A 12,332-nucleotide genomic window follows, 5' to 3' on the forward strand; every position below is an offset into this window, starting at 1 on the left:
TTCTTTTTTTTTTTAGGTTACAATTATTTTTTTGCACTTGGGGTTAAAGTATGATTTTGACTGATTTTCACGAATCACAAATTAATGTGCTTGTAATGAGGACTAGCTGGGTAGTCGTTGAACTAGTCTGGTTGGGAGGTGCGTGACCACTGTGTTGTGTATCGGTAAGAATGCTTAGAAGATCTTCAATGCCGTTTATTGGACTTTGTAGAGGGCTCTCAATCAACAGGGATTTCTGCGTAGGCTATCTCTATATGTGTGTGTGTGGTTCTGGCGGAATAGACAAACAATAATGAACAGTATTAGAATACAGAAATAAAGCATACTACAATAAAGTGCTAAACCCAGTGTGTTATACTATACTATGCTAATGGATATAGTCAACCAGCTAACCTTTACAGGCACTTAGATCCATACACAGAATATCTAGGACACGATCTCACATTCATTCTCAAGTACGAGACGTAGCTAGGCTAACGTAGCTAGTGAACCTAAGGCTAACTGTCGAATCTGAATATTTAACCAGAGAATATACATACGAAATATATATGAACTTACTTGTATTTGAACGCACACAATCACTGAATGATAAGTTGCAAAGTAGCCTGCTTCAACAGAATTACAGGATTATCTTGCTCTTTCTCTGTACATATATTAAGCTATGCAGCAGCGCACACTGTAGTCTAACGTGGGGAGCGCATGAAGCGTTACCTGTGGCTACCGTAACAGTGCAACAACAGTGAATCTGATTGGACGATTTCAAACAGCCAATAAGATACTCAGCTAGAGTCTCTATCTAATACACTACAACCAAGTCCTTCACAACAGTGCTTGTTTCACATCTCAGAATTACAATGAAACAGACTTTTATCATGACTCTACGGCTGTAAATCTGTCACTTTAGTACATTTTTATGTTTTTCAGGCAAGAAAGTAACCATGTAGATTACCAATATGTGGTCAGTTTCTAATGATATGCTGCAATTTTTTCAAGTTCACTGTCTGGCAGAGTCTGAAGCCTATGTGGTCCACTTCTGCTGAGAGCGCTAGCATCAAACACCTTTTGCACTTGACTGAAGCACATATTCTCCTGCGATTACGCACACAGTATTATTATTTTGGTGATTATTCTTTTTCCAAGACATTGATAGCGCTGCAGATAGTGCTAGGTAGCCTATGTGAAGAGACAATTGCCGGATTCTAATTCTTTGTCCCTTCACTTATAATGACGCATACCGTCCCCGCAATTCAACTCGCTATGAATGTGTAGCTGACAGTGATATACGACTGACATTGATATACCAGTACCACGACGTGGAAAAAAAAGGTTTTGATTTGGGGACATTGGGCCTTATTCACCAATATCTTCCTAAGTTCCGTTCTTAAATTTCTTCCTAAGAACGTTTCTAAAGAAAGCACCCATCTGATTCACAACGTGTTCGTAAACCGCTGGATGAGTTCACACCTGCCTTTTCTTAATGGTGAATCCCATGGTTTCACAAGTTGAAAGCGCGTGGCGGCTCACCCGAATTAGCATAGGTAAATGCCTGTTAGCCCCATATAAGGACATGCAACTACAGGGTCGTGCGCAGATGTCATTTCTCTGAAATAATACCAGTCATCTGCGCTGCTATCATATTGGTTTAGGTGGGGTTGTGTCAAGTGCATTGGTAGGTCAGAGGACTGCAGGTCAAATCCAGCGTGGCCAGTCAAAATGTTAATTTAGCCAAGTAGGCTTCCTACTATGAGGAATTTGCCTTGGTTCATAAACATAGCGAGGCAGAACAGGGCAAAATGTCAAAGTGATAGGATACAATATACAATAGCCTGCAGTCTACAAAAATGCACATGTACTGTAGGCTTTTAAACAGACTACACAGTTGTCAACGCGACATGCCGAAACAAAAATCTTAAGACTGGACTCCACCTGTCATATATACAGTAGCAGCGTACCTGTAAGTAAAATGCAAGGGATGATATTAGCCTACTCGTTCAGTTAACGCTGTATCTGGAGAAGGGCACACAGTTGGACCCGGCGCATCGGGGATATTATTGGACAGACAGTACTCTCGCTTTGTAAAATAATGAAAACTATTATAGTATTGCAATCCTATAATTTTATACAACTGTAGATTTGAAGTAAACACAATCACAAATCATTTTAAATGAACATGTCTTTCGCACAAATAGTCTGTAGCCTACTTAAGACTACTCTTCCCTGTTCGTAGATTATTTTCTTAGTTCCCACATGTGAGAACATTGGTGAAGGCAAGGCAAGGCAAGTTTATTTGTATAGCACATTTCAGCAACAAGGCAATTCAAAGTGCTTTACATGAGACATCAAGACAAAGTGCAAGAAACAGGTCATATAAAACTAAATGTAAAAATAATAAAAATAATAAAATACAGGAATAAAAGTTACAGTGCAGTGTATGGATTAATAATTATTTTATTTAATAAAAAGCTATGGCAAAAAGAAAAGTCTTCAGTTTTGATTTAAAAGAACTGAGAGTTACAGCAGACTGAAGTTTGTTCCAGATATGTGGAGCAAAAAAGCTGAACGCTGCTTCTCCATGTTTTGTTTTAACTCTGGGGAAAGAAAGCAGGCCTGTGCCAGATGACCTGATAGGTCTGGATGGTTCATAACGTAGCAGCAGATCAGAAATATATTTTGGCCCTAAACCAGTGCTTTAATGAATGCCAGAATCTTCTTGGAAACGGTGTAAGTAGAGTTTCAGAAGAAATGCTCCCGAATAAATGTGGTATTACAAATACCATTTGTAATTCCATACAGTATCATCGAGATTTAGCGCAGAGGGACTATAATGAAAGTCTGCAGTGAGCAAAGCATAAATGACACATTTCTTGTGTTGCAAGTTGCATTGAGTCTCAGACACCAGGGTCCACTGGACACAATGGCCCAGGGCCTGCAGACGTCCTTTCACTGACCTGTAGCCAGTGTGGAGTGCTCTTCTTAAAGGAACATGCCAACTTTGGGGGAAATTAGCTGATTTGCCATGTTTCCCAGAGTCAGATAAGATACATACCCTTCTCTTCTCTGTGCGTGCAATAGGAAGCATTGAGACCCGTTAGCCTAGCCGGCTGTAGCTCAGTTGGTAGAGCGAGTCGTTCAATGATCGAAGGCTCAGTGATTCGAATCCCAGCTCTGTCTGTCCACATGTCAAAGTGTCCTTGAGCAAGACACCTAACCCCAAATTGCTCCCAATGAGCAGGTTAGCACCTTGCATGGCAGCTACCGCCATTGGTGTGTGAATGTATGTGTGAATGGGTGAATTAGAGGCCATTGTAAAGCGCTTTGAGTGCCGCTAAGGTGGAAAAGCGCTATATAAGTGCAGTCCATTTACCATTTAGCCTAGCTCAATTAATTAGCACACGCACAGAGAACGGAAGGGTGTGTATCTTCTTATCTCACTCTGGGGAGGCAAATAAGAAAATGTCTCCAAAAGTTGGCATGTTCCTTTAATGGACGTCACTAGAGTATCCAGTTCCTTGTCGGTCATGCTGCTGAATGTGTATCTTACTGAGATATCATATGAGATATCCATCCTGCAAGCAGCGATAGACAGTGCAAGTTGAGATACTGTACTGAGCAGTTTTGTACTACAGAAAACAGGCAGAACCATGTCCACCAGAAGTGTTGAAGGTGCTCTTGTGACAACCATCTAGGGGCATCCTATATCACCATCCAACACATAAACTATAGCAAGCTCATTCAGAATACTTCTGGTGTTGTTCACAGCTACCTCTATAATCAATTTGTGTATAAATCATTATCTGCATTGGCATTCTAGTAGATGTTGCTTTAGAATCTATAGAGAAGATCTAGACATTCTGGAACCTGAATAGAGAAAAGGACAGGAGGAAAATAGGAACAGGGCGAGCGTAAAAAGGGCAGTTAAAACGTTGCGCCGCTTCGCGCTGCGTCGCTCGCATCCAGTTAGGACATAACAATAGAAAACAAAGCAATGGAACGCATTTTGTCGCTGACGCTCGCTCGCGTCGCATGTAGTTAGGACACGGTGTCATTCAAGAGAAAAGCTAGACATTCTACAACCCGGATAAAGAAAAACTGGACATTCTAGAACCTTTAGAGAAACTCTAGGCAATCTAGAACTTACAGAGAGAACTTTCTAGATAGAGAAATTATGTCTCTTCCTATCTGACCCTGATTCTGATCCTGACCGTGACCACTCACCCTGACCCTAACCCAGGGGTCTGCAACCTACGGCTCTTTAGCCCCTCTACAGTGGCTCACTGGCTATGACAAACATTATATGGAAATTAATAACTAAATACATATATTACTATTAAATACATTTATTTATTACTAAAATAAATGGTCATGTTGGCATTCAAGTTAGCTAACTAGCTAGATAGCAGCTAGCCTTGTGAGACCATCCTGATTTTGTGAGCTCACATTCTATTTCTTTCGCAAATCAGTCTGGATACTCTCCATAAAGATCCGCTTGTGCCAGATCAGAAAACGATCTTGCCAATCAGCGTTGGTTGTGAGGAATTTGAAATACAAACAGGCAGGGTGGGTTTAAGTGTGACGACAGTGAGGAGCGGTTGAAGTAGGCGCATGATAGATGGTGATACACAGATGGTTCATCCAATCATCTGCCAAGTAATTTTGAAAGTATCTACCCTTTTCCAAGCAATGCCAAAGGAGATTTCCCAGATGATTATGCGAAGTAAACTATCTGGCGTGTCAGGTTAGATAGCAGCAGACTGCATAGAAATTCACCAGAATGCAGGAAATGTAGTGTTTGATGCTGAAAATGCCCCCCTTTATGTGTCTCCCCTGGGTGCATACACCACCACGCCTGAAAATAAATCTAAGGGGAAGCATTACCTTCATTTTAAGATCAAATATGTTTTGCGGCTCCAGTCAGATTTTGTATTCATTTTTTGGGCCAAAAATGGCTCTTTTGATAGTAAAGGTTGCCGACCCCTGCCCTAACCCATCTCTCCTCTTCCTCCCTTCAGGTTGCAGGCTCTGAGGAAGGAGAAGTCTCGGGACGCGGCTCGCTCGCGCCGGGGGAAGGAGAACTTTGAGTTCTACGAGCTGGCCAAGATGCTGCCCCTCCCCGGTGCCATCACCAGCCAGCTGGACAAGGCCTCCATCATCCGCCTAACCATCAGCTACCTGAAGATGAGGGACTTCACCAACCAGGGAGACCCTCCCTGGAACCTGCGCATCGAGGGCCCCCCACCCAACACCTCCGTCAAAGGTAAGACCCCCCAGGTCTATGAACCACAACCAATCTGCGTCTCAGAGAGACCTCCCTGCATATTAAATAAAGACATAGATATATGGTATAAATAATGATATACTCTATCTCTGTCAAAGGCAAAGTCCAAGATTGCAGAGCCGGGTAGGTCTATACTGTAGGTTTCTGTTACCATGGGGGCTAGAGGAGGCTCTGGACTATAAGGAAATGTTCAAGTTGAATTGTCACTTATGTAGACATACATATATAGAACATACAGTAGGGGATGTACAGGAACGACAGAATGTGTTTACAAAGGTAAGTTCCGAGAAGAACTATTGTGTATTAATGTCCTATTGTGTAAATATGTCCTATTTCGCTGACACGTTTATCTGAAGCAAATTGCAGCACAGTGAATGCATTGATTTTTATTATGTATATTAATTTAATAGTATAAAATCTTCAGTAAACCACTGTGCTAAGAACCATGGTGCATAGATGAAGCTGTGAAGCTTCAAAATGTAGTGAGGTCTGCATGCAGAAATCGTTCCATTCCAAAGAGCATATACCTACTGTATGCTCTTTTCACATCTATTTGAGGGGATAAGACAGAATAAACCTTTCAGTGGTTAGACAGCAATTAGAGGTACAATTCACAATCACATTCATGTGCAACAATTAGTAACATGTTAACAGTCACGTAATTTCACAATGAAACAATTGCAATAGACAATAGAATAGTATGCATAATTCTACAATTAAATTCAACACCTACAGAAAGTGAAGTAGGTGAAGCCTTCGATGTGAGACTCCAGCTGAACTGTCTCTTTTTGCAACATCACCATGCTGTCTATTAGCCCACACTTTTGAACTCAAATCATGTCCAATACATTTAACTTAATGATAAATCATATATTGTATTTATGGTTTCTGCATTTGTTTAAAGTATTTTTTGCAGGGAAAACTACCAATAATGAGCAAGACATTATGACATTATAACAGTGCTCACCAGTTTTCCTCCTAAATTCAGAGAGTTTTTATAAGTGAAGTGATCTTTAAACACATAATTTAAATATTTGTCTGAAGATCTAATGTTCCAGTGTTTAAATATGATTTGATAACATCAGAGGCCTTCTTGAACAACATAATTCACAGAGAATTACAACATAATTCACAGAGAATGATTATTTTGATTCTTATTTGTTTTTGAAAGACATGATCCTTTTGACTTTTTCAACAGCCATTTTTAACCAGTCGTTACTGTAACCATGATCCCTAAATCATTGTAACATTCTTTCAGTCTGATTTATATAATCCCCATCCCAATTACAGATTATTTGTATCTGATAAAGGTGGCTAATTTGTCAACTCTTTTTTTTATAGAAATCGGATGATTTTGTTTGTTAGTTATACTCATTGTCTGTCTGTTGTATTTAATTGTGAAATTACGTAATTGTCAACATGTTAATTGTTGAACCTGAATGTGATTGTGAATTTTACCTATAAAAAGAACACTATCCAATTGTATGTGAAACACTGACGATGGCCTAACAACTAAAATATTTGTTCTGTCTCACCGCCTCAGATAAAGGTAAAAAGAGCATACAATACATTGAAAAGACTGCAGACCTCACTACTTTTTGAAGTATCACTATAAATCAACGTAGAGTGTTGCTGGAGAAGTATTCATGTTACTACAGAGGTGTAGAACCATCTGGTCACACTGTCACAACAGCAAAAGGGTTGATAATGAGGACATTTTAAATATCTACCATGAACCTGCTGTCTGAATATGAGAGACAAAGAACAGAGGCACTCCGTCGACTGTGGTCTGCATGAAATATCAAACATTTAGCTTTGATAATCCAGCTTTGAGTCTGATTCTACAAAACTACAGAACGTTTCCAAATTTAACAGAATTTGCCTTTGAAATTGTCCTTTTGTGTGGAGCACTTACCAGAGCCAAGGCACTGTATATTTTAAGGGTATACGCTTGGAGGAATGACCGCAAAGATTAAAGTAAATGGCTGGAAATTTCAGACACTGTTAGTGTGTACGTGTTAGTTAGTGTGAGTGTGCATGTGTGCGTGTGTGCGTCCGTGTGTGCGTGCGTGCGTGCGTGTGTGTGTGCGCACCATTTGCTGTGCAGAGACAGAGCACCCACAACAGATGGCATCATTGTAGTGCGGTCTTTGAAGAGGCGCATGCATTTTAATGAGAGGAAGAATCAACATACACACAGCATTGTTTGGGTTAGAGCGTCCGTCTCCATTTCCCTGAACACATTCTTCACCTATACAGTAGCAACACGCCATCTCCCACGGCCAATCAGACATAATCACACAAGTCAGTGTAGCCAGGCCAGTATGGAGGGAGGAATTGAACTGACGTTTTACATGAGGGATATTGTAATGAGAATGCTTTTACGCCAGAGGAACAATGTGTGTGGCATTGTGTCTCTCTCTCCCGTCGATGGTGTCCGTGTGAATGGCGTCTGGAGCCCACGGAGCTGTGTTAGTGGCGTGTTGAGACCACGGTGTCTATCGATCCCTCTCTCTGCTGTGGAGGCTACGCCGCACGACTACGCCTGATGACCTAGACTGGTGGCCGAGGTTTTCTGACCAGCATGACAAACCAGCCTTTCAAACCAGCTATGCAGACCAGCCTTGCAAGCCAACCTTTCAAACCAGCCTGACAAAAAAGCCTTTCAAACCAGCCTTACCGACCAGCCTTTCAACCCAGCCTTATAAACGAGGCTTTCAAACCAGCCTTATGAACCAGCCTTACAAAACAGCCGTTCAAACCAGCCGGACAAACCAGCCTTTCAAACCAGCCTTACAGACCAGCCTTACAAACCAGCCTTTCAAAACAGCCTTACAAACCAGCCTTACAATACAGGTGTTCAAACCAGCCGGACAAACCAGCCTTACCAACCAACCTGTTAAACCAGCCTTACAAACCAGCCTTTCAAACCAGCCTTACAAACCAGCCTTACAAACTATCCTTTCAAACCAGCCTTACAAACCAGCCTTACAAAACAGGCTTTCAAACCAGTCTTACAGACCAGCCTTTCAAACCAGTCTTACAAACCAGCCTTTCAAATCAAACCATCCTTATAGAACAGACATCTGTGTGTAAGGTTGAAACATAGACAAAAGGGTTGTTAACCGTTGTAGTATTTTATGCCTGCAAGTTGTTTTTATTTATTTATTTATTTATTTATTTATTTATTTATTTATTTATTTATTTATTTATTTATTTATTTATTTATTTATTTATTTATTTATTTATATGTTCAGGGAAATATACAGTAGGACACAATCTACTGTATACCCAAAAGAATGTGTAAAGAATGTCATTGTTTAATGAAAAAAAAGGAAAGGTAAGAGTAATAGAAAATAAATTAGAAACGTGATAGAAAACATTAAACATTTTCCTGGAGTGTGTTTCTGGGGTAATATCCTGTAGTTCCACCAGGAGCAGATCAAGAGATGAAGATATAAAGATGAGACAGAGCTGACCCTCAACCCAGCCTATTGGTCCAGGATGTGGATGGGGTTCATATGTTCTGATTGGTTTACCGATGTCACCCTCCCACCGACAGGAAGCGGATTTATCCAATACCCTTCATGCTGACCCAGGTGGGGGAGAGACTGGGGAGGGTGAGGGCCATATTGTATGTACAGTACGTATAGGTATTCTATCAGATAGAACAGCAACAGAGCGGCTATGTCCCATTTCTCTCCACGGTAGTTTGTTAGCAGCTCACAGATCAAGGTTAGCCAGCCAGCCAGTGGCCACCGTGGCGACAGCAGCAGCTTGGTGATATTGTTCCTGATGCATGGATGACCCAGTTCATTTGGCAGCCCGGTCGCTCAATCACTCTGGCTGCTCCGACTATTCGCATAGCGCCCAACCCCCCCAATCCCAACCCACCCACCCACGGCACGCCGCCACGCTTGCTGTTACCATGAATACGTTATTATGGGATATTTGCTGTGGGACAGAGCAGACAGAGCTGAGCAGACTCCTGCCAAGGCATTTCTACTTAATAACGGATGATTGTAACCTTTTGGGAAATCTGGGGCCATGTAGCGGTTTGGCAAATCCACTCTGCTTTAGGTATGGATCTGTGCTTAGGGACGGAGGAATTCTCATTCTGCTTTTCTATTTTTCTTTCTTTCTTTTTTTCCTCTTTCATTTCTGTGTTTTTGTCCAAAATAAAACATGGGTTGGAGCTAGATGGGTGTGACGGCTGTATTAGTTGCCAAACGTTATTATAGCCAGCCTATGTTCTCCTGCATACTGAACACTGGTGATAAAGCAGAGAAAGCAGGAACTGGAGGCCGGTGCTGGAGCTGTATTAATACATACCCTGCTACCGGATAATACATACCCTGGTACTGTATTAATACATACCCTGCTACCGGATAATAAGTACCCTGGCATTGTATTAATAAATACCCTGGTACTGTATAGTAAATACCCTGGTACTGTATTAATACATACCCTGCTAACGGATAATAAATACCCTGGTACCTTATTAATAAATACCCTGGTACTATATTAATAAATACCCTGGCACTGTATTGATAAATACCCTGGCACTGTATTAATAAATACCCTTATACTGTCCTAATGAATACCTTGCTACTGTATAAATAAATACCCTGGTACTGTATAATAAATACCCTGGTACTGTATTAATAAATACCCTGGTACTGTATTAATACATACCCTGCTACCGGATAATAAATACCCTGGCACTGTATTAATAAATACCCTGGTACTGTATAGTAAATGCCCTGGTAATGTATTAATACATACCCTGCTACCGGATAATAAATACCCTGGCACTGTATTAATAAATACCCTGGTACTGTATTAATAAATACCCTGGTACTGTATTAATAAATACCCTGGAACTGTATTAATAAATACCCTGGTACTATATTAATAAATACCCTGGTACTGTATTAATAAATACCCTGCTACCGAATAATAAACACCCTGGCACTGTATTAATAAATACCCTTATACTGTATTAATAAATACCCTTCTACTGTATTAATAAATACCCTGGTACTGTATTAATAAATACCCTGGTACTGTATTAATAAATACCCTGGTACTATATTAATAAATACCCTGGCACTGTATTAATAAATACCCTTATACTGTCCTAATGAATACCTTGCTAATGTATTAATAAATACCTGGGTACTTTATTAATAAATACAGTGATACTGTATTAATCAAAACCCTGGTACTGGGAAACCTGGTACCGTATTAATAGTGTATTTATAAACATATTGATACTGTACTAATAAATACCATGGTACTGTATTAATACTGATACTGTATTAATAAATAATCTGGTAATTGATTTATAAATACCATGATTCTGTATTAATTAATGCACTGATACTATATTAATACATACCATGGTACTGTATTAATATGCACATGACCTTATACTGTATTAATAAATACACTGATACTGGATTAATAAATACCCTGGTACTGTATTAATCTATACATACCCTGGTACTGTATTAATGTACACATACCCTTATACTGTATTAATAAATACACTGATACTGGATTAATAAATACCCTGGTACTGTATTAATCTATACATACCCTGGTACTGTATTAATGTACACATACCCTTATACTGTATTAATAAATACACTGATACTGTATTTATATTATTAATCCCCTGATATTTATGAATCCCCTGATACTGTATTAATACTGTAATAATACATATCCTGATACTTTATTAATGCCCTTGTACTGCATTCATACCCTGTTGTATTAATGAATCCCCTGATACTGTATTAATGCTGTATTAATACATATCCTGATTCTGTATTGATAAATGCCCTGATACTGTATTGATAAATGCCCTGATACTGTATTGATAAATACCCTGGTACTGTATTAATAAAAACATTGATACTGTACTAATAACTACCCTGGTACTGTATTAGTAAATACCCTGATACTGTACTAATAAATACCCTGGTACCTTATTAATAAATACCCTGGTGTTATATTAATAAATACCCTCATATTCATACTGTATTAATACATATCATGTTCCTGTATTAATACTATATTATACAACGGTTAGTTCTGGTTCTTGATTCTGATTGGCTGGAATCCGTGTTAAAATACTTTGTAACACACACCTGGGACCGCATATTATTCCATTGTCAGTATTAATGCGCCTCCCATTTGATCCAATGCATTGTAGGCCTATAAGTGTTTTGTTTTTTTAAAACTGAACATTCCATCCAATGCATCTGTTGCTAGGCAACCCTTTTGTTAGAGGAATTATTTTGATCAGCAGAATTGAGGGAATGATGCTTAGTTTTGAATAAATGTAAATATTTGATATTGCTGTGTGTTTATTTTACACTAATAGCTGTAGTAACCGTTGTATAAAATACTTGAGGTCGTGTGTTATAGTGAGTTTATAACAGCTAGGGGGGTTTTAGGCACTTTGTTTCGTGTCGTGCCTAACAACGCCCCCTAGCTGTTATAAAATCACTATAACACACGGCCTCTCGTGGTTTATTGCTTAATTAATAAATACCCTGGTATTGTATTACTGGCATCACAGCTAAGAGAATCTGCCCTCTACTTATACTGTTGATTTATTATCATAACTCCTGCCAAAGAGCGAGCCCTCTCTCTACTGCTCTCTCTCCACCTTTCTCTCTCACCCTTTCCCCTCTGTTTTTCAATCTGTCCTCTCTCCCTCTCCTTCTCCCCCTCTCCTTCTCTCTCCTACTCCCCCCCCCCCTCCTTCTCACTCTCTCTCTCCCTCTAGCTTGTGACCTTTAGTGTAATTGACCCATCAACTCATTTTTTAATATTTTTTTTCTATTCTGAGTGTTTTAACTGAAATTTGCTAGTCTCTGTCAGAGGTGGTTCACATCTGTTGAAGGACGCTGCACAAACACACATGACCTTTCTGTTGTTGGGAGGCGTCCGGCTGGCCGCTGACCCGCGCCACCACCTGGGCACATTCATTATGCATGCGCGCCAGCCAGAGAGCACGCTCAGAAATGCCACACTTCATGAAAAC

General features: G+C 39.9%; 1 protein-coding gene across 1 annotated transcript in view; it reads left to right on the top strand.

Moving 5' to 3' along the window:
• Positions 1-12,332, top strand: part of npas3 (neuronal PAS domain protein 3) — a gene marked incomplete at both ends in the record, with an annotated part of 308,298 nt that overhangs the window by 83,575 nt on the left and 212,391 nt on the right. The window contains one exon of the mRNA XM_084438561.1: positions 5,010-5,254. Coding sequence (XP_084294687.1) covers positions 5,010-5,254 — 245 coding nt within the window. The remainder of the gene's footprint in view (positions 1-5,009; positions 5,255-12,332) is intronic.

This window comes from Borostomias antarcticus (genome assembly GCF_949987555.1).
Source record: "Borostomias antarcticus genome assembly, chromosome: 5".
Classification (NCBI taxonomy): domain Eukaryota; kingdom Metazoa; phylum Chordata; class Actinopteri; order Stomiiformes; family Stomiidae; genus Borostomias; species Borostomias antarcticus.